This window comes from Scleropages formosus, chromosome 13 (assembly GCF_900964775.1).
Source record: "Scleropages formosus chromosome 13, fSclFor1.1, whole genome shotgun sequence".
NCBI lineage: Eukaryota > Metazoa > Chordata > Actinopteri > Osteoglossiformes > Osteoglossidae > Scleropages > Scleropages formosus.
In genome coordinates this window covers 17,598,067-17,617,612 of record NC_041818.1, presented here as the reverse complement: position 1 = coordinate 17,617,612, position 19,546 = coordinate 17,598,067, and the positions used below count along the sequence as shown (strand labels likewise).

The following is a 19,546-nucleotide window of genomic DNA, read 5'->3' as shown; positions in this document are numbered from 1 at the left end:
ATGGCGCACTGCCTCTGCTGCACAGGACTGCATTTCCCTTCGGAGCTGCCAAAGAATGTGCTCGCACTCCACTTTCGCGCGGCTGTGGAGTTTGCTCGGATTGGAATGGAGCCAAGCCGAAAGGCAGGCTGTGAAGGTTGAGATTGTACGTGTGCGACTTGTGTGGAGGTGCAGTGGAGAGCCACATCTGGAACCAATCTAGTTGCCCCCCCCCCCACCTCCCTGGACCCTCATGCTGTTTCTGAAAGCAGCGACTCGAGTAAAGGTGTGACCCCCCTCGACCCCCTTTGACCCCCACCCATCACCTCCCCCCCACCACCTCCAGTGCAGCCCTCTTGGCTGTGGTTCCGACAGACCCTCCAGCTTTGCTCGTAGGGAGACGTGCCCTTGCTCTCTCCCTATAGTTAGGTGGCATACTCACTGGCTCGGTATGGCAGAGGCAAGCAGGGAGAGCTGAGGAGAAGGAAAGGCCTGTAGTCTCCTGCTCTTGCACACTCTAAAGAGGCAATATGAGTGTGTATTTATGTGCCCTCTATTACCTTGCTCTTATACACACTCTGCGAGGAGTGAATATGCCTGGAAGACTGCCTGAGCTGATTTCCTCCTCGCTGTCCACCTTCCAGTCCAGTGCTCAATGAGCTGACCCAATCACAACCAGATTTATCCTAATTTTTTTACTGCCAGTGGGGAAGTTCCTGCCTATTTTTTCTTCTCTTATAAAGTATCCACTGTGTTTGGACTGTGTCTATACAGTAAAATTGTACATTTGCTTTGTAGTCATTAGTTATTTATAACATTATCACAGCTATTGTTTGTCTATATTTTGAGTGTTTTCTTGTTTAACTGTTTTTCTAAAGGAGTTGAAGGGAGTGAAAATGATATACCCAAGACTAAAATGGACTTAAAAATACTCTAATTACCCCTCATGGGGCAACTTTGCGTAGAGATTAGTGGTGTGCCCACCCTATTTATGGACACTTAGCAGTGTGGGTTATTTTTAGAGGGCATCTGCAGACCCTCCGCTCTGCTGTGGACCACTGTCGTCAGGGGTAGCAGTGCGGGCAGGGGCATGGGTGGTGGTACTCCCAGGGATTCCTGGAGAAGGCCGCAGGTTCGGCCGCATGTTTCTAATTATTGGCCACTCCAGAAGAGGAAAGAAACAATCCCATTTATCCACCTCACAAGACCCCAGTATTGATGAAGCATCTTGCCTCACAAGTTCTGCTTAGTTTATTTGTCTCTACTGCTTTTCATTTCCGCACCGCTCTCAGGTGTGTATGTTGGGCTGAGGGGGATATGTGGCAGCCCATCAACGATGTCTTCTCAGGATTGCTTATTTACTGTGATGGTCCCACTGGCATCATGAGAAGAACTTTCAGCACTAATGAAACCTGCAATCACAGCAGCTTATTGAGCTACCGTACATGGGCACTGAATTTTTTTTTCGTCTTGGGGGAAGCAAACGCAATAAGCCATTCACAAATAGGTCAGTGAGCAAGAAAGCTTGTGACCTGGAAGCCATAATGTGTTGATAGAGTCCCACATGTCACCCAAGGCCTGAAGCTGGAGCATTCCTTGCTGCCATCAAGCGCAGAGTCTTTGTTCAAGGAATGGAGACCAGGACCTTCCCCTCATTTATTCTGATGCCCCTGTTCCTCTTCCTCTTTCCACTCTTCCAGCTGATTACACCTCACGCCATTCGCGTACAGACTCCTCCGCGGCACATTCCCGGTGTGGTGGAGGTCACCCTCTCCTACAAGTCTAAGCAGTTCTGTAAGGGCACTCCTGGGAGGTTCATCTACACAGGTAAGGTTTGTAACAACATTCATGAAAAGCAAACCTATTGTTGTTCTTTCATCGTTTCATTGCTTTTACACAGTTGAATATTCTTACAAAATCGATTCAGCTTCAATATATTGCCTTAAGTCAGCGCCTGGGACTTGATCCCCCAACTTAACATTGCAAAGTTTACCAGCTGGCTGTGTGCTCCTGTTCCCATGAGTTCTATTCAACCTGTGGCTAAGTGAATGATACTCAGAACACAGATGTGCTGCTGTTCTGTCAAAACATTTTCCAAAATCATCTTATGCTCTGGGCCCCGAGGCTCTCCAGGAGACACAGAAGAACTGTGCCACCAGGGCTTCCTCCTGCCAGGGTGCCTTCATTTGACCAAATCCTACTTACTTCCTGCTTGTAAAGTGGAACAAGCATAACCCCCACATCTGCAAGCCATTACATCCTGTATGATATACAGATAAGGCTAGCACAGAGCTTATCTGCAACAGAGGAGGGATGAGGCTGACTCGGTGGTCACTGGGCTGGGACCTCAAGGCCCAGCCCATGAGAATGACATCCATCGCTAATACTGGGAAGCTGAGGACCCTCTACCTTCAAGGGCCACATTTGTTGAGGGCTGGTTTTAACGGCAAGACACTCATTAGTTTATTTCTTTATGGAGAGATCTATATATAGTAGCAGTACAATTCAAACAAGACCACAGACAACATTTTGTAAACCATGGTGGGAACTTAAAGCGGTCAAATCTCCCAGGGCTTTCGAGGAAGTGTAAGCGAATGAGCGACTCTCAGGTCTTGACTGCATCTCATAAATACAACACCATGAAAGCATGTTCAGTGACAGCGTAAACAAAAGTTTGAGCTGGAAACGTAAAATTGATGTGAATACTGCCAGAATGTTAGGGCAAAGACTCTAACATGGAGTGGGTTTTAATGGCTGCTGGTTGTGCAAGGGCTGGAGCTGGACCAGGAAACAGTCCCTTGTGACTGTCAGGCCATGTTCTCGAAGGCTTTTCAAACTTTGTCTCTGCAGTTGCTTGTAAATACACAAACACTGCCTCATCTTCCGTACATATACATATGCATACTCGGTCACAGAGAGATCCATGGAAACCTAGACATCGACACACATGCAGAACTGCGGTTGGGGGTTGTGTCCTCTCTGGACTCACAACCTCGTTTCACCTAATTGAAAATTATAAGAACCGCCCTGGAGGAAGAATTTGTTTGTAATAAGTTCATTTGGACATAATGGAGGAAAGGGGGCTGCAAACCATTTTGCTAAGGTCTCACACTGAGTGGAAGAAATCCCAGACCAATTTACCAAGCACCGTAATGATCCACATTGTTTTTAATCTTTTTTTTTTTTTTTTTTTTTTTTTTTAAGCGTGAGTGACAGAAAAGTGGAATGGAAGCCAAGCTGTAAAATTTGCATGTATTCTACCATCATTTTGGGATAATGGAAAGAACTTTTTTAAACAATGTTTGATATTATTTTCCATTTTACCTGGAAGCACTTTCTTTAGACTCGTAAAGAAATCGTGCCGTTGCGCAAATGTGCGTATGTGCCTGGAGGCTTGCAACGGTGTGAGTGGAAGCTGTCTACATGCACACATCTATCCGTGCATAGGTGTGCATGTTCGAAGGCTGTGCAAATGACATCAAAGAAAGCATGTGCAGCAGGAGGTGTACCTCACTATTGATCCTTCCCTCCCATTTCTGCTATCCGCCTCCACCTGCCTTATCCATTAGATCCCTGGACTGTGCCAGGTCCCCTTGGGAACGGCGAGAGAGATATAGCCCACCTAGAATCCCTCTGTTGGTGCTTATCGTTCAGTTTACTGGGTGTGCCACGAGGGCAGATTGCATTTTTTGTTTTACTATGCCACCATCAAAGCAAGGAAGAATCGTGAGAACTTGCAGTCACGTCTCCCCATGCCTCGCTCGCCTAATTGGCCAGCTTTCTGGTGGTCAGGTCTCATTACAAAGAAATTGTTTTTAATCATGATTTGGCCCAAGTCACCCTTGAGGCTACCTTGCTGTAAACGGTCTTGTCTGTCTGCTAAGTGCTTTATAAAGTGGGGGGAGATGACCTCTGACCCACTCATTTGGCAATTTTTTCAGTATGTGAATTAGGAAACTTAATCCAGGCTGCAGTTACCATCCCAGTGTGAAGATTGAGTTCTCGTAGGGGTTAAAGCTCAGCAAATTCTTTCCCTCTGCTTTTTGTCCTTCTTTTGTTTCCGTGTCGTTAGAAACAAAACCAACGGACCAAAGTCACAGACTGTTATTTAAAACAATCTCGGTATGAAAGGTCTGACATGCCGAGAGACTTGTGCAATAGACACCTATTTGAACTACTGGCCAGAGCCATACCTGATCAGACCCTACAGTTGGGCTGAAAGTGCATGAAACATGTGGGAAAACTTTGGAAGACAAGCAAGAAATCCAACACTATGGCTAAGATGTACACGTCTCTGTAGGTGTGTGTATGTCTGTGTATGTCTGTGCGTGTGTCGACGTGTGAGGGCACGTAAGCATGTGGCGGGACCAGTAGGATCATTGGGTTTATTGCGCGGCGCCTGGTGTCTCGTTTACGCTCCAGCCGATGAGCACGTGTGCTGGCTGGTGCAGACCGTTTTGGCTGCTCGCAAAGCAGATGGCAGCCCTCTTTCCAAATTCGCTCACCTCTGCCGACGCAGACCCCTCAACACGACTACCGAGATGCTCGTTCAGGTGTGCCTGTCAAACGGTTCACCTAAAAACACTCCTGCCAGTCTGCTTACCACCTTGGTCTAGTCCTCCCTCTCCCAGCCTCTAGTACTTAAAGACTCAGAGTCATGGCTGGGGACTGAAGTCCACCATCTTGCTCTTCTGCTTCCAGTTGGCACTCGGAAGGGTCCAGTTGCCAGTGGGTACTAATCATAGACAATTGGCAGGAGTAAGGGGCAGCTGGCAATGGAATTACAACCCAGGGCAGCTGGCAACACTAATCAACTGCTGTTGGGGAGAAGAAATGGCCGAATGGGCCCGGCTCACGGGCCTAATTAAATCAATACAGCACCAATAGTGCCGCTTTAGATCAAGGCACAGCCATGCAGAAATCGATGGCTACCTGGAAACACAAAGCACCAGACCGCAGAGATCCCAGCATCCTCTGTCTCCCTCCCACTCGTTTATTGGCCTGATGGAAGCGCACGGGGAGGGAAAAGGCCCGATTTGTTTTAATCCTTTCACGTGAGAGAAATGTGTTGAGGCACAAGCAGGTGACTAACAGGCAGGGTTCCGTGCAGAAGACTGCAGTCCCCATTTTTACATCCAGTTGCATTGCTCAATTAAGCCTGCACCCCGCAACCCTGCAGCCGCTCAGCTGAGGCTCTTATTTGGAATGAATTATTTAGGTGGCCTACTACGGCGTGTTATGGGGTGCTTGTGCTGCGTGCCTGGATTCTCCTGTCAGTGCCCGCTAATGTTTGCCAGACCGAGCGTCTGCGCACTCGCACCTTGTTAATCACAGAGAAAATCACACCGACCCCCCCCCCCCTCCTCTCCGCCCAAGCTCGCAGTGCTCATGTACGTTCACGTCACACTAGGAGTACTTATCCAGGAGGCGCTCTAAGGAGCAACCCGCAAACAGAGGATGCCGCATATGGGGCTTAAGGAATGCTGGCCCACGGATGAGTGTGAAACTGGCTGCGGAGGCGGCAGCCCATTCAGCTTGGCGGGACATATGCGCCGCGCGAGGTGCTATGGTACCTGTGAAACGACACGTCCTAATGGCCCTGTCACGCTGATGCGGCAGAGGTGCAAAGTGGCAGTCAGTAAACAAACAGGGGAGGACTGGGCAAATGATGGGAAGGGAGAATGCCTGCAGTGGCATCTGGGACCCCGATCCTGCAGACAGCAGAGCCCCGCTGCACCTCCTCGGCACTCCATGCAATTAAGTGCAAAAGGCTCAGCGCAATTAGACTTATCATCAGAAGCAATTAAACCAGCCACTTTTGGGACAGAATGTTTCTCTGCATGCTGATAACAAGATGTTAAGAGCTGAATAGATCTCTCTCTCTCCTCCCTCTCTCCCTCTCTCACACACGCACACACATTCTCATTCTGTGTCTCTGCTCTTCTCTGAGTGTATTTCTGTGTTTGGTTGTGCGTTACTTTGCTGGATTCCTGAGCTTGTGTCATTTGTTAGAGCAGTTGTGCTGACATTTTTTACATGCAGCCCACTTATTCGCCAATGGGGGCTTCAGAGAGCCATGTGCCGGCAGTAGATTGGGGGTCTTTGACGAATAGACTCCCGTGTACAGTAGTCAATTTGTCCCTGCTTGCAATGAAGCTCTTCCTGCTTAGTGGCCCTGCATCTAGTCTGTATTAAAAGACCCGATTGTATCAGATTTAAAGCTCTTTCCCTACGTCTGTGCCCCGATTAGATACCTCTGAAATATCATACAGCACGGCTCCTGAAGAGTGGCTGAGCTGCGAGAGAGAGCAGAATCTGGGGCAGCATGTTAGTTTTCCTGTTCTTTCAAAGTCATAAAATCCACTCCAACCAGAGTAGACCACTTAAGTGTTTCTTTGTGTACCGGGATGTCTTCATCCCGAAAACGACGGCAAACTCGCACGTGTGCGAATTGCTCGGTAGAGACCGCTGTTAAAATGAAGTGCTGACTGTAAAAGCTGGAGAGATACGTCCCATTCTGGAGACCAGACACACGTGTTTGTCGGGGCGCCTGCGCTTGCTGTGGACGGACGTGTTCCCGCAATAAGTATGCGAATGGTCCAGAGGCACTGGCGGTGAAGTAGGGGCGAGGTCAGGTTGGGAAGAGCGGAACTCGGCACAGGTTACTCTGCTTTCGAAGGCAATCGCCAATGCCGCATCATGTCTTACTTACACGTGCTCACGCGTACACGTATGACCACGCCCACCTGTCCACGAGTACACAGACCTCCGGACACACTGGCAAGCCAAAGGAAAGCATTAAAATGGAAGTGTGGAGCAGCGATGGACAATTTCTTCCTTTGCCCATTTGTGAATTCTCTGTGGACTTTTATTGACTCTGTGCAGAGAACTGTGTTGATTAAAAGCAGCGAGTTCCTTCCGAAGAGCAGATGAGCTGCAAGCCTGGTAGGTTTGTAAGCGTTCAGTCTTCTGCTGTGTACCCTCAGAATATGCAATGTATTCATTGAGGAAAAGAAATTGTATTAAAAAACCATGTTCTGCCTTGACTTTAGAGCAGCATGTTTCAGTCTTGATTATCTGGAAGCGGTAGCATTGAGTCACACAAATTTGTTTGTATTCTCATGCATTTTGTGTGTAATTTTTATCGTGGACAGATAAGACGGTGTGAATTAGAAACCGCCTATTAAAGACCTGCCTATATTGGTTTCAAGTACAGCAAACATTTGTAGTAGCAAATTGATTTTGAGGCAAAATTGATTTGCTGGGGGGAAAAAAAAAAAGGAATTTGCGCAGTAATGTAGTACAGATGTCTTTAGACTCACCACGGGCTTCAACAGGATTGAGAAAAACAAGCGGTCCATTTTATGTGTATGGATTCGCAGTGTACACTTTTTTATTCTCCTGCGATGCCTTATTTAGCTTGTCGGATTTTCCAAATAAACACAATCACAGGGTTTATGGAAAACTGAAAAAAAATAAGATTGTAGTGTATTGATCCCTGGACGGTGTGGGTTGGAAGAAATAACAAGACTCATCTATAATAAGGAGAAAAATGAAGCAATAATTCAGAGTTATCGAGCGGCCTGCCACTGAGCTTATCGATTCACATCTACAGTGTATGAGATCACACCTGAGTAAGACAGACCTGAGAGGACGGGGTGGGGGCTGTGCAGGGATAAAGGGGAAGAGGAAGTTGGGGGGGGGGGGGGGGGGAGCGCACGTTCCTGTGCTCATTATTCTTCTGATATTATCGGCTTCTTACAAAGCCCACAAGTGCTTGTTAAACTGCCAGGCTCCAAACCAATTACCCAGCGTACAGTTCAGCTTTGCTGCCATAGTCGTGCTCGCACCTGTGACCACAGCCTCGGTTCCCCCCCAAAAGCCTGCATACCGTGCTGATCTTTGGGTCCAATCATACATCGGTCTTTTCATTAGGAAGGTAGCCAATTACGTAATAGGAAAGTATGATGCTTCCAAAACCCATGATTCAGCCTGATTTCTGTACTTCTTTATTTCCAGAGATCACTCACTTGGGGCTAGAATAACAAATTAAAAGCTGTAATGAATGGGCATCCATGCAGATTGCCCATATTCCATTGTCCATCCCTTGTCCGCTGCTGTGTTTTTCATATTTATTATTTCTAAAGATGGTATTTTAAATCCAGTTCGCTGGAGCTTTAGTCTGGCTGGATGTGTGCATTTCTGTGAGGTTTGGGGTTGAATTTCAGTTGATACTCCCTAAACTCATCCCCCCTACCCACCCACCACAACCACCACCACCACCACCATACACCCTCCTGTCCTCAGGGTCATTATTGTGAAATATGAAGCATCTTGGATCTGGCTTCATGAAATTTCAATGAGCATTGATCCATGTGATTGCAAGGAATCCTTCAGAAAGCGGTTGGGGCAAAGAGGGAAAAAAAAACCGTGCTCATTTATTTATTTTAAGCTGTTACATTTACGTGTTTTGATTTCAGTTTTTGTTTTACTTATTTATTTGCAGATTTTCGTAAGAAAATGGGCCACCTGAGGTTCGTTTGTTTACCTATGAAGGTCCTGTGGATGTTAGGGTCGAACCACCAGGGAGAGAAACCTTGTGAGACGGTTCAGTTTATATTTGCGTCTGTTGTTTGCTGTGCGTCTGGATGTAACGTCAACATCAAAAAATACATTCTGACCACAAAAGCTAAAACACGGAACACTAAAACCCTTCTACACATTGTGCCAATATGATACTGTAATGTTCAGAGAAGATCGCAGGCAAGTGTACAGGAATTGTGTAAATATTGCTGTTCTTTCTGTCTAATAAACACCGGTGCAGTCCAGAGAGACCAATAACCTGAAGTTTTCACAGAAGTTCTACTCTGAAGGTGATTAGGGAGACCTACAACAGAGAAATTGTTTAAAATCATATTTCACCTACTGTAAACGTTGCCCTTGTGGTTTAATTCTTAACACACTGAGATAAAAATAAAAAACAATAATAAAAACGGCATTTTTGCCCTTTTATTTCAGTCTCACCGCTAAAAACGTGTACATATTATACATCGTGTCACCATGTACTTGATGAGAGGTGCATGTGTTTAACTGATGAACAAAGGATGTTTATGAGCGTACAGGATCCGGGTGACACTTTGTGGCTGCCAGCATGGAGCTTAGCAGTTAGAACCATCACTTTATACTCAGACAGCCCAGCTTCACATCGTGCTATGGTACCCTTAAGCAAGGCACTGTACGTACACTAGATTTCTCCAGTAAAAATCCAAAAGGAATAAAAAAGCCACTCTGTACACGTGTATAATTCCGATTATCGTGTAATCCGCTGGTTCCAAATTGTTATCGGGCATACGTTTTTTCAGGGCACAGTCATTATTTATATATTTCATGATTCCATTAATGAGTCGGGAGCTGAGGAGCTGCACGATTTCTCTTTGAGGCCCGACACGACTCTATCGTTTCCCACGTCTCCGCGCACAGGAATGTCCCTGGTAAGAGTTCATTATCAGCTGAACTCCTAGCGCCCTGTCTGAGAGGGAGACGATGAAGATTCATGTTCGACGAGTCTCTCGCTCCCCCGCGGGCCCTTCGCTTGCCCGCCGGATGCCGCCGGCGTGGCCCGGATCGTGCCGAAAAGCGCTAACGAATGACGACGCTTTCCCATCTCATTTCTTTATTTCTTCGGTTGCGCTCATTGGAGAAAGGTTTCTCTACGTCCTAACAAGGTTGTTACCCTAACAAGCTTCTTGACTGCGGAAGAATGTTTTCCAAAAATCTGGTACGAGAGCAAGTGGATTTAACTCGCTCCTAATGTGAGGGAAATTAAAAGGGAAGATGTTCTTCCTGATAGGGAGTTTACAGGACGCAGGACCTATATGTGCGTATCGTCTGTTATTCTGTTTAGATTGCGAAATTACATGCGGTCCAGAATAAAATCCCCCACCCCGTCCATACGCCACCAATCTGCCGCCACCCGCCTCTTCCGCCTACTCCTCCCATCCTGCCTCCCCCTCCTTCAACCCCACCCTCACCCTGCAGTAAGTATACATTATCTGCTTGGCTGGTGAGAAGATTGCGCAGAATGTAGAAATCGATAGCAATAAGGGGGAGTAAACATCTCCAGACATCTCCAAGTGCAGCGTGCTGTTTACACAAGGCGCGAGCCCATCCATCTCTATATCAGCACATTAATGGGACTCTTACACGCGCCCCGCCCCGGCCCCCGCTTCATTATCCCCCCCATCCCGTGCTTCAAAGAGTTATGGACCCGACGTGCTGTTCCCTGTCCCTAATTACAGGAAGGCCATTTAAATATGATGCATTGTCAGCCCCCCGGCTGGGTTTGCCTCTGTCACATTCTGTGTGTTTTTCTGGTGATTTCACCATGCGTCTGTTCTCCGTCATGCTGTAGAACCAATTCAAATGTTTTTCTCTGTTTTTTTTTCTTTTTTAACTTTTCACTCCTTAAATAAATTTTGTGGTTGATCACATGGCCCTGTCAAGTACTTAGCATGACACAAGGTGCTCATGAAGAGCTTTTTGCTCTTCTGTTCCATTTGGCCGGGAAAACTTTGTTACGGTTTTTCATTGGACCGTTTTTCCCTTTGTGAAGCCGTGCCCAATTCGGCCTGTAATCGCAGCAGTGTGTTGTCGCGTGCAGTAAAACGGCTGATCCAGCACGGTCCTTGAATGCACGATCTTTAGCAACCGATTAACAACCAAACGCGTATCAGCAATCACAAGAATTCCGATTCCAAAAACAAAACGAAAGCGAAAGAGCCGCCGTCGCTGCTTGTGATGCGTCAGTCATTTTCCCGCTTCCTTCTCTTTGCCGCCACTTGAGTTCGTATTTGGTGTCGAAACACACGGCAGCCATAGGAGCAAGAGAGAGCACTTGGAAAATGCAGCTCTGCCCAAGAGCCAGCTTAGTTTAAATATCGACACTGTTCGCCGGCATGGCTCCGTCTTTCTCAGGGCTCCGCCGGGAGACTTTCCCGGACAAACGAGGCAGCGGAGCTCCACGCCCTATATCGACCTGCGGATCCGGTGCTCCGGCGGCGCCTGGGCACCAGACAAGCACCCACAGTTGCGACCCTGCCGGGCAGCTTCGGGATGCTGAAAGCGAGTGCTCCAACCTCCCCGCCACTGTCGCCTGCGCGCCGCCAGCTGACAGCCCATTTTGATTGGCTGATCCAGGGTGGTCCGCAGTCTGTCCGGTCAGATGCGGGACAGGGCAGAGCTAGGCTCGCGCTGCAAGGAGACGTCCCGGCAGCAGCCCGCAGGGCCGACAGAAGGGAGACGGAGAGAGAGAAAAAAATCCCCCACACAGACTGCCAGCATTTTGAAAGTCTCTCTGTTTTATTGCACTACGATTAGAACACATTGCTGTCGGGCATGAAATCATTACACATTTCCTTCAGATACCATTTTCTTCCACATACTGTCATATCTGAAATCTTCATGCAAGAACTTAATGCATCAGGGAAGGAAAATGTGAAGAGAGTGTATATAATGATGTTTCAGGGGCATCGTATTACTGCGACTTCGTCCTTTGTTGCAAGTTACAGCACTGTGATATTTTCACTGGCTTTGAATATATTGTTTCAGCGAATAATAATATTGACCGGTCAATAGTCAAATGGACTCGGGAAAAATAATTTAAGCGATGCAAAATTGGAAAATTTTCAGTTGCACTGATGAGCGCTTTAAGGGATTGTGTAAATCACATATTAGTCATCAGTAACGACCTGGCAGGCGAGGTAGTACAGTTTTAATTCCCTACACAAAGAGGGGAAAAGAGAGAAGGAGAGCAGATTAATTCCACTGCCACCGGCGCCCCGTTCATTTCCTCTGCAGCGTGTCTGCTCCGACACCCATATCCACATTATATTTATTTTCCTTTAATATTAATGTTGAGACGGTGCTAATTCAATTACCTCTGTCAGAGCATAACGCCTTCCTTTCACAGCGGCGCTCTCTGCCTCACCCTGAAGCCCACCATATTTAGACAAGTCCTTTTAATTGCTCACATTAAGCGTCTATCACTGTGCCGCCCTTGTCTGAGAGATCGGAGGAAACAAATTCGCCTTTCACTCATCTCTCTGACAGTCTTTTGATTAACAATGGATGCGCTGTTGGCTCAAAAGAGGTTCGTTGCGTTAAATTAAAGATGTACTAGTGAGAAGTCAGCAAGACTAACGGCGCTGGCGCGAGAGTTACTATTGTCTGCGCTCGAGAGTCTCTCCAGCGTATCGATTGAGTCGCCCTGCGTTTTAGCCGTTCATTGGGTACATTCGCATGGTATTGTCCCGAAAGGCACGGATACGACCTCGCCGATGGAAACGCCGCGTGGCCCGAGCGCGTCTTTCTACGCGGAGACCCGCTTGAGAGCCTTCTTTCCGGTCACATTTGATGCAACGCAAGGCCTTTGGTTTTCAGCAATGCCCGTGCAAGTTCAGAGACACCTTTTCCTCTTTTACGATAGTTCTCCATGGTTGCCCACAGGACCAATTACTGGGACAGCTAGGAGGGCTTGGCAGGAGCTGGAGCACCGCATGGAAGAATAAGTCCCTTAGACTGAGGGCTGTTCTGCGCAGTTCTTGCATCGTGTACTTACACATCCACATCGCCCCCCACCGACGTAGCTCTTCTCGCGTTCTCATCTTCCCTGTCACCCGCGCCATCTCTTCCGGTCCCTTTCTCCCCGCTATGCCTCGGGAGCCCGAGCGGAGGCCCCCCACTCGGCGTCTTTGGGGTTTAAATGAATCACAGCGGAGCCTGGAGAGAATGGCACGCACCACAACAGACAAACAGACAAACAAACACCAGCCTAGCAGAAGAAGAGGGTCATTGTTTCAGTGTCAAAATACTGCAGGCACCTCGACAAAGGCCTCAGAGGTTACGAAAACAGGAGTGAAAGGGCCGAGTTTTCTCGGGGGCCAGAGCTGGGGAAGGGGGGTGACCACGTTTGGCCGTGCGGAACGTATCAGATTCCTTTTCAAATATTTTGCCATTATTCCGTCTTCTATTATTATGCAAGAAACTGTCACTGGCTGCTGATGGCTGGAGTTCTGCGCTCCTTTGAGGCTCTTCCTGCTCAAAGGGGCACATTTTCCGAAGCGAGAACCAGATATTAAAATAAAGAGTATGCAAAAAAAAAAAAAAAAAAAAAAATCCCACTTAATTCTCCCTGTGCAAATTTGCCTTGAGGCCCTTTACCAATCAATGTTAATATTGTTTAAGTTACAGTAGCGTTGGAATGGGCATTCTTCTTTTTTAAAGCATTTCTTCAAAATAACTTAAAAATATTTAAGGACTGGACTCGGCTACTTGCCGGTAGAGCTTAAGAACTGCCAAAAAACAGACTTTGTCACATCAGAACTTTCCTTTCTTGTAGTTTTGTTTGCTGTTCCAGCATGTTAATGGCACTTTTCACAGTCCTCTTTTCCGACAACATGCTTTTATAAATGGATCTGCGGCCTTCTCTCTCTCGCTTATCTGGCACGACTGCAGTCTGTTCCCAGTTATCAACACTATTCCCCTCTCATCTATGACTGACAGCCTTTTACGTCTCACTCCTGACAAGATAAAGAGTTTATCCCAGTAATTGCAGCACTGAATTTAAAGCCAGCGTCCTCTCAAATTCCCAGATAGCTGTGGCACACCTGCTTTTTGCAGCTACTTTTATAAATAACAGCAATCTACTTTTGAGACACTGTGACATTACTTACCATTAGCATGATTGTGTATTTAAATCTAACACCCTGCCAAGTTTTCCCCTCTTATTAACTGGAACTATAACATGCAGTGCTTGGGTTTTTATTAATGGGGAAATAATAAAAAAAAAAAAAAAAAAAAACTCATATTTGTTGTTAAGACTGCATTATGATTTTGTTATTTTATTTTTAGCGCCTGGATGAAAGTAAATAATTTTCCTGCATATGGAGGGGCAGAAATAACCACATCAGGACAATTTTTTTTTAATTTGCATTACGAAATTACTTCTCTACTAAACATCTGTAGAATACTTCTTTAAGCCCCATATCTACATTGTACGCCAATAACAATATACATTGTAGTACTATTTGTGCAGCATGTTGTCTCTGATTAACATACATTTCAAGTGTATGATATGGATCCACCTTTTGCTTCCTTAGCGCTGAACGAGCCCACCATCGACTACGGCTTTCAGCGGCTACAGAAGGTCATCCCTCGACACCCAGGTGACCCAGAGCGCTTGCCAAAGGTCAGTCCCGGTCTCCGCAACCCTACGGTGTGCCCCACCCTCTACTTTTCGTGCTGGGCAAGATGCTTTTACCGAGATTGTGAAGGAAACTCAGGATACCACTGCCAGGTGTCCAACTGACATAGGCTCTTTTCTAGACCGCCACCTACGTGGTCCCAAAAGCCTTTGTGAGAATCCTACAATGTTGATTCTGCCCCTGGGAATGGGATGCTTGGGATGCTCCTTGCCTCCATAGCTTCTCGTTCCCATAAGGGTGACTCTGGTATTAGTATAGATCCCATCATGCCGCATTTCCCTTACCAAAAGAACGGGTGGAAGACCAAAAGTGGCACGTTCGCTTACATTCTTCTTGATGGTGCGAGCTGGGCTCCTAATGAGAGTTTGTGTAAACTGATCCTTCAGGAGGAGTAAATATATATTATTTTGTTTCATTTTCCATGTCCTGAACCTCAGAACCTCAATGGTGGAAGAACACTTAGCAGACTGAAAAGTGTAATTGCGGAGGCTGTGGAACTGACCTTGTGAGGTAGAAGCTGGATTGGCTTTCTGGCCTTATGTGGCAAGGCTTGCAGTGGAGGAGAGTACCTGACCTTTAACTTGCTCTCTGTTTTGGATCCCTCTTCCTTTGGGGGAATCTTAGTTTATACAAAATTCACATTAGATATGATTTGTCAGGAAAAGACTCTGAAGTCAGTTTACCAGAAAAAGGCAGTTAATCTTCCCTTAGTAGAAGTCCTTCTTGTGGGAAAGATGGACGAAGCGTCGTGTTGTGGGAGCGGAGAGGTTGCCTTGCAGTGCAGATGGCGCATGTCGTAGAGTTGTAATGGCACGGGTGAATATGCTCTACAGAGCTCCAGGGGTTTGGCTGAAGAACAGCCCAGCAGCATCAGAACTGGATCCACTTCCTTGTCAGACAGGTCGTCTAGTTCTGCCTTGTTTCCAGGTGTCTCTCTGTGCCTCATGTAGACCCTTAACTTCTTCTCCTCCCCATCTCCTTTTGGCTTTTCTGCAAGTTTGGTGCTGTGATGTGTCAGCAATCAATGACAGCACTGAGGGCATGGGAATCTGGAAGGGCTGTCCGGTAGAAAAAAACCTCAGTTTGGCTGATTAAGCAGAGAAGTTATTTTGATGGCAGGGATATGTGGGTAGGTTGCTAAAGAGGATCAGGGCTCCCAGTCATTCGTTTTATCCTTGTGCTTTAACAAACTGTTATTATTACTATTCCTGTATTAAGGGAATCTTCGTGGCCCCATACTATGCCGACATTGTGACGATCTCTGCATACCAGTAAAAATTGTTATAACCGTGTCGGCAGAAACACTGCATCTGTCACTGCTGGTGTCATCGGGCTGTGAGACGCTGCGTTCCTGTCATTAGCGCTACCCCTATTCCGTGAGAATGATTGCATCCTAGTAATGAACACGGTTTCTGGGTCTTCGGTCACTTCATTTTTCAGTTTTTCTCGGGTGTGTTTGTCCCTAATCTGCATTCAAGAAGTAGAGCTGATATCTAACCCAGTGCCCAAACACTTCTTTAGCCTCTCCCCTGCCTGTCAGTGTCTCAGTCTCAGTCTTCTGGCCCTTTTTGCTGTCCCAGACGCCGGTTTCTGTCTGAGGCGGTGCGACTTCGTAGCGTCAGAATATTGTAAAGGCCGCTTTGCTGCCATGGTTTTACCCCCTCGATCCTCCGTACCCCTGCCTCTAACCCACTCCTTGTTTTTGCAAGGTGACGGTAAAGGTAGAAACACTGTGCTCATTCTGTACAGAGGATTCACTGCTAAAGACTGCATCTTTGTAAAGTCAGCATGCTGCTTTAAACATGTCGGCATAATTTTGTCAGTGATAAAATGATTGTGTTCAGAAGTTGGCTTTGAAGAGACCGTATTCAGTGCTTTATGCATGTGTTTCGCTGGCAGAGGGTTGCTTCTGGTGCAGATTTTTTAGCCGTTCTACTAATCTGCAAGGCTTTCTTCTCCCAGCACAACACACCAGATACTTTCTCAGCGGGCTTTCCAAGAGGAACGGCGTTTATCACCTACTGTGGGCAGGCGCCTATGCCGTAAGGGAGTTCACCCGTTCGCGTTGCATCCGCTAGCTTTCTACTTCTGTTTAGCCGTTACTCATAAATGGCGCTTCTTTGTAGTTTCGTCCTTGCTGGTTCACCTAGTTTTATGTGTAATGGGTCGTGCCACGTGATTTCAAATGTTCATAAATGTACTCGGGGGTTTGGTTGCGTTGGGTCTGTCTGTGGGTGAGCTGTTCAGAGTTCTTGGGGTACTGAGGACTGGCAGGTTCTTTGGAAGGTGAAGTCAGGCAGAAGCCTTCGCCACAGCTATGATGTCAGCACAGAGAAAAAGCAACTCTTCCAGGAAGCGATGAGTAATGCCCCACCCACACGTACACAGCGGAGTCTTGCCGGTGTTTGTCCTCGTCTCTCTCAGCAACGCCACAGCTGGCACGGAGGGGACAGGTCCTCAAACCGCTGTCACCAAAACAATTGAGTCTTGTTTGATCTCCCCTTGATGTGCTGATAGGATGCTGCTCGTGTGCCTTTTCCAGTCCATTGGGAGGTCACTTCTCATCTTCCTTCATGTCGTGCTCCTGCCGTTCCAATCAGAGGGTAACAACCTCATTAACAAATGGGGACTCCTGTTTTTAAACCCTGCCAGCTCCCGGAATCCCCTGATTCCAGTCATCGTGACTGTTTGAGTAAAAGAAAGGATTCATGCTGCAGTGCAATCTGGTTTTTGTATATGTTCCTTTTATCTAATTAAATGGCATGACAAATGCAGGGGAATTTAGCAGAACCGCTGCAATCGAGGCCGTTTGTGCTCCAGTCTTGGCAGTTGTGATAAATATTGGTGGAATTAACAGACTGCGACTAGAGTCATCAGTCAAAAATTTCCCACTGTTTTCGGCATTGTCAGAGGCTGGCCCTCCCAAGAGAGGCTGTTCAACGGCCAGAGCGCCTTCGGCTGGCTCCCAGCGCACAGTCCCTGAAACCGACGAGCACAAGAAAACCGCTCGCTGCAAACCACCATATAGTCGAAACAAGGGGAAAAATATTCAGCTGATCTCCTCTTCTGGACAGCTTGCTTGTCAGGTGCCCAACAACTCCTAGAGGAAAGGAGCTTTGTGTGTGTGCGCGTGTGTGCGCGTGTGTCCTGCCAGTTCCTCACACAAGCCTTCTTTTGAGTTATCTGGATTTTAGCACAAAGAAAGTATAAATCCCAGAAACGCAGATCCTTTATTCAGTTCCTAAAGCCAAAGTAAATAATAAAACCCAGCTTCTGTCTTAACACAACACTCCTCCGGATCACAAGTGAACTTTATAGCCCCCCATTTCTGCTTCCTGTATATGTCCTGCACACCATCTGCATCCTATATGCCCCCCAAATACACACTCTGACACCCGCGCTCCCACATTGTAACAGACGGTATTAATGAGTGAGTGTGCCTCCTCTCACTTTCCCTTCTGGCTTTTGAAGGGTTAAGCCCATGGTACACAGCGAGATCGGCCTCCTGAGTCACACCCCACTTGGCTCTGCTCCAGCGGGGCTCTGATCCGCCAGCGCGAGGGGAGCCAGGTGATCCATCATTGTGAAGTCAGCTGTCCGGGGCCGCCTTCTCGCGGGTCAGCCGATCGAACCTGCTCTTGCCTGGACTTTATTATTGCTCGCCCAACAGTAATTGAGTCACCACAAGGGGGAAGAGGCAGGGGAACGGGAAAAAAGGAGGAATAAAAGAAAAAAGAGAAATCTATTTCTCTGTTGCGCTGCACATCCGAAAATGCTGATTCCAAATGAAATGAAGAAGGTGTGTCGGTGTAAAAAAAAAAAAAACACTTGTGGAGTCTTTCCTGTTTTTTGGCACGTTTGCAGGTTTTACCCATGAGCCCCTTCTCTCGCTCCCCAGTTGTCCCTGCTCAACCCCTGCCACCCTCACTGATATTAACAGCGTCAGCTTCCAGTGTTGGCTGTTCATTTCTGGGTTATCGATTTTCCCCTTTATTGAGGTAATAACAGTTTGTTGACGCACTTCTCTAAAGTGCTGGGCTCAATCACAGACAGGTGAGGGATGGGCGTGGGACTGGGCGTTGGATGACGGCACAGGCTTTGTACCAAGCCTCAGCTCCAGTCACGTCGTCACGCACTCGGTCATTGTCTGGTCTTTTACCGTCCTGCACTGTCTGTCACTCTTGGATTACCAGCACACTGTTACTGTAAATTCGTCCTTCAACAGACAGAGTTAATTTATACAGCTTATATTGTATATCTTTAATGCATACAGCTGAATAACAGCAGCTTGAAAACAATACAGAAAAACGGAAAAGAACAATGGTACCTCATTGTTCCAAAATAAATGTGTGTCCTGGGTGGCACAGCAAGCAGCGCTGCTGTCTCACAGCGCCTGGGTGGTACGGAAGGGTGTGGGTTCGATCCCTGCCCAGCCTGTGTGGAGGCTGTATGTTCTCCCTGCATCTGTGTGGGTTTGCTTTGGGTGCTCTGGTTTCTTCCCACAGTCCAAAGACATGCTGGTCAGCTTCCCCTGTAGTGTGTGAGTGACACAGAGAGAGAAAGTGTTCCACTAGTGTATGGATGAGTGACCCAGTGTAAGTAGTGTATCTGGCAGTGTAAGTCACCACGGTGAATAAGGTGTGTGGGCTGATATCACTACATAGAGTTCATTAGAAGTTGCTTTGGAGAACAGTGTCTACTAAATAAGTAAATGTTCTTTGTAAGGACTGCAGTCCAAGAGATATAAAGTTTAATTCGTTTTAGAAAGAAGTGCAAAACAGGAAGTCACTTTAGGATTTTTTTCTAAGCAGTGTCAAAATATAGACCGAGAAGCAGCCAAAGCAGCCAAAGCAGCCAGGAGCCCACGCGCAGGGTGCTAGACAGGAAAGAACAGACTGTGGGATTGATGTCCATGCGAGGAGATGTTTGAAAGCAGAACCTTTAATTGTTCAGTGAACATTTCCGCGCTGATGACGGAGTGGCTTCGCTTGATCTGCTTGGCCGCCGTTCAAAAGGACAATCTGTGACTCTGTTTGTTCCCCTCGTTCTGTCTCCCCCATTTGTTGTTGTTGTTTTTGTCCTTGTTTGTTTCCCACATTTTCCCTGTCAGTTCACATCCACCTGATCCATGCCGGCCATCTCCTCTGCGGAGGCCTGGATCTAATGTGGCCCCCTTTCCCAGGGGAATAGAGAGCCCCCTGCTGGACCCTTTGTCACAAGTGGCCTGGGTTAGAGCAACAGAACACGGTCAAATCATGTGCAGGCAAGAGATGTGTGGCCACCTGGATGTAACTAGCATTTCAAAA

General features: G+C 47.2%; 1 protein-coding gene across 3 annotated transcripts in view; it reads left to right on the top strand.

The window, feature by feature from the left end:
* ebf1a (EBF transcription factor 1a) overlaps positions 1-19,546 on the top strand; it is a 133,541-nt gene that overhangs the window by 98,808 nt on the left and 15,187 nt on the right. For all 3 annotated transcript variants that reach the window (XM_029257241.1, XM_029257240.1, XM_029257242.1), the window contains exons 10-11: positions 1,680-1,806; positions 14,136-14,224. In XM_029257241.1, coding sequence (XP_029113074.1) covers positions 1,680-1,806; positions 14,136-14,224 — 216 coding nt within the window. The remainder of the gene's footprint in view (positions 1-1,679; positions 1,807-14,135; positions 14,225-19,546) is intronic.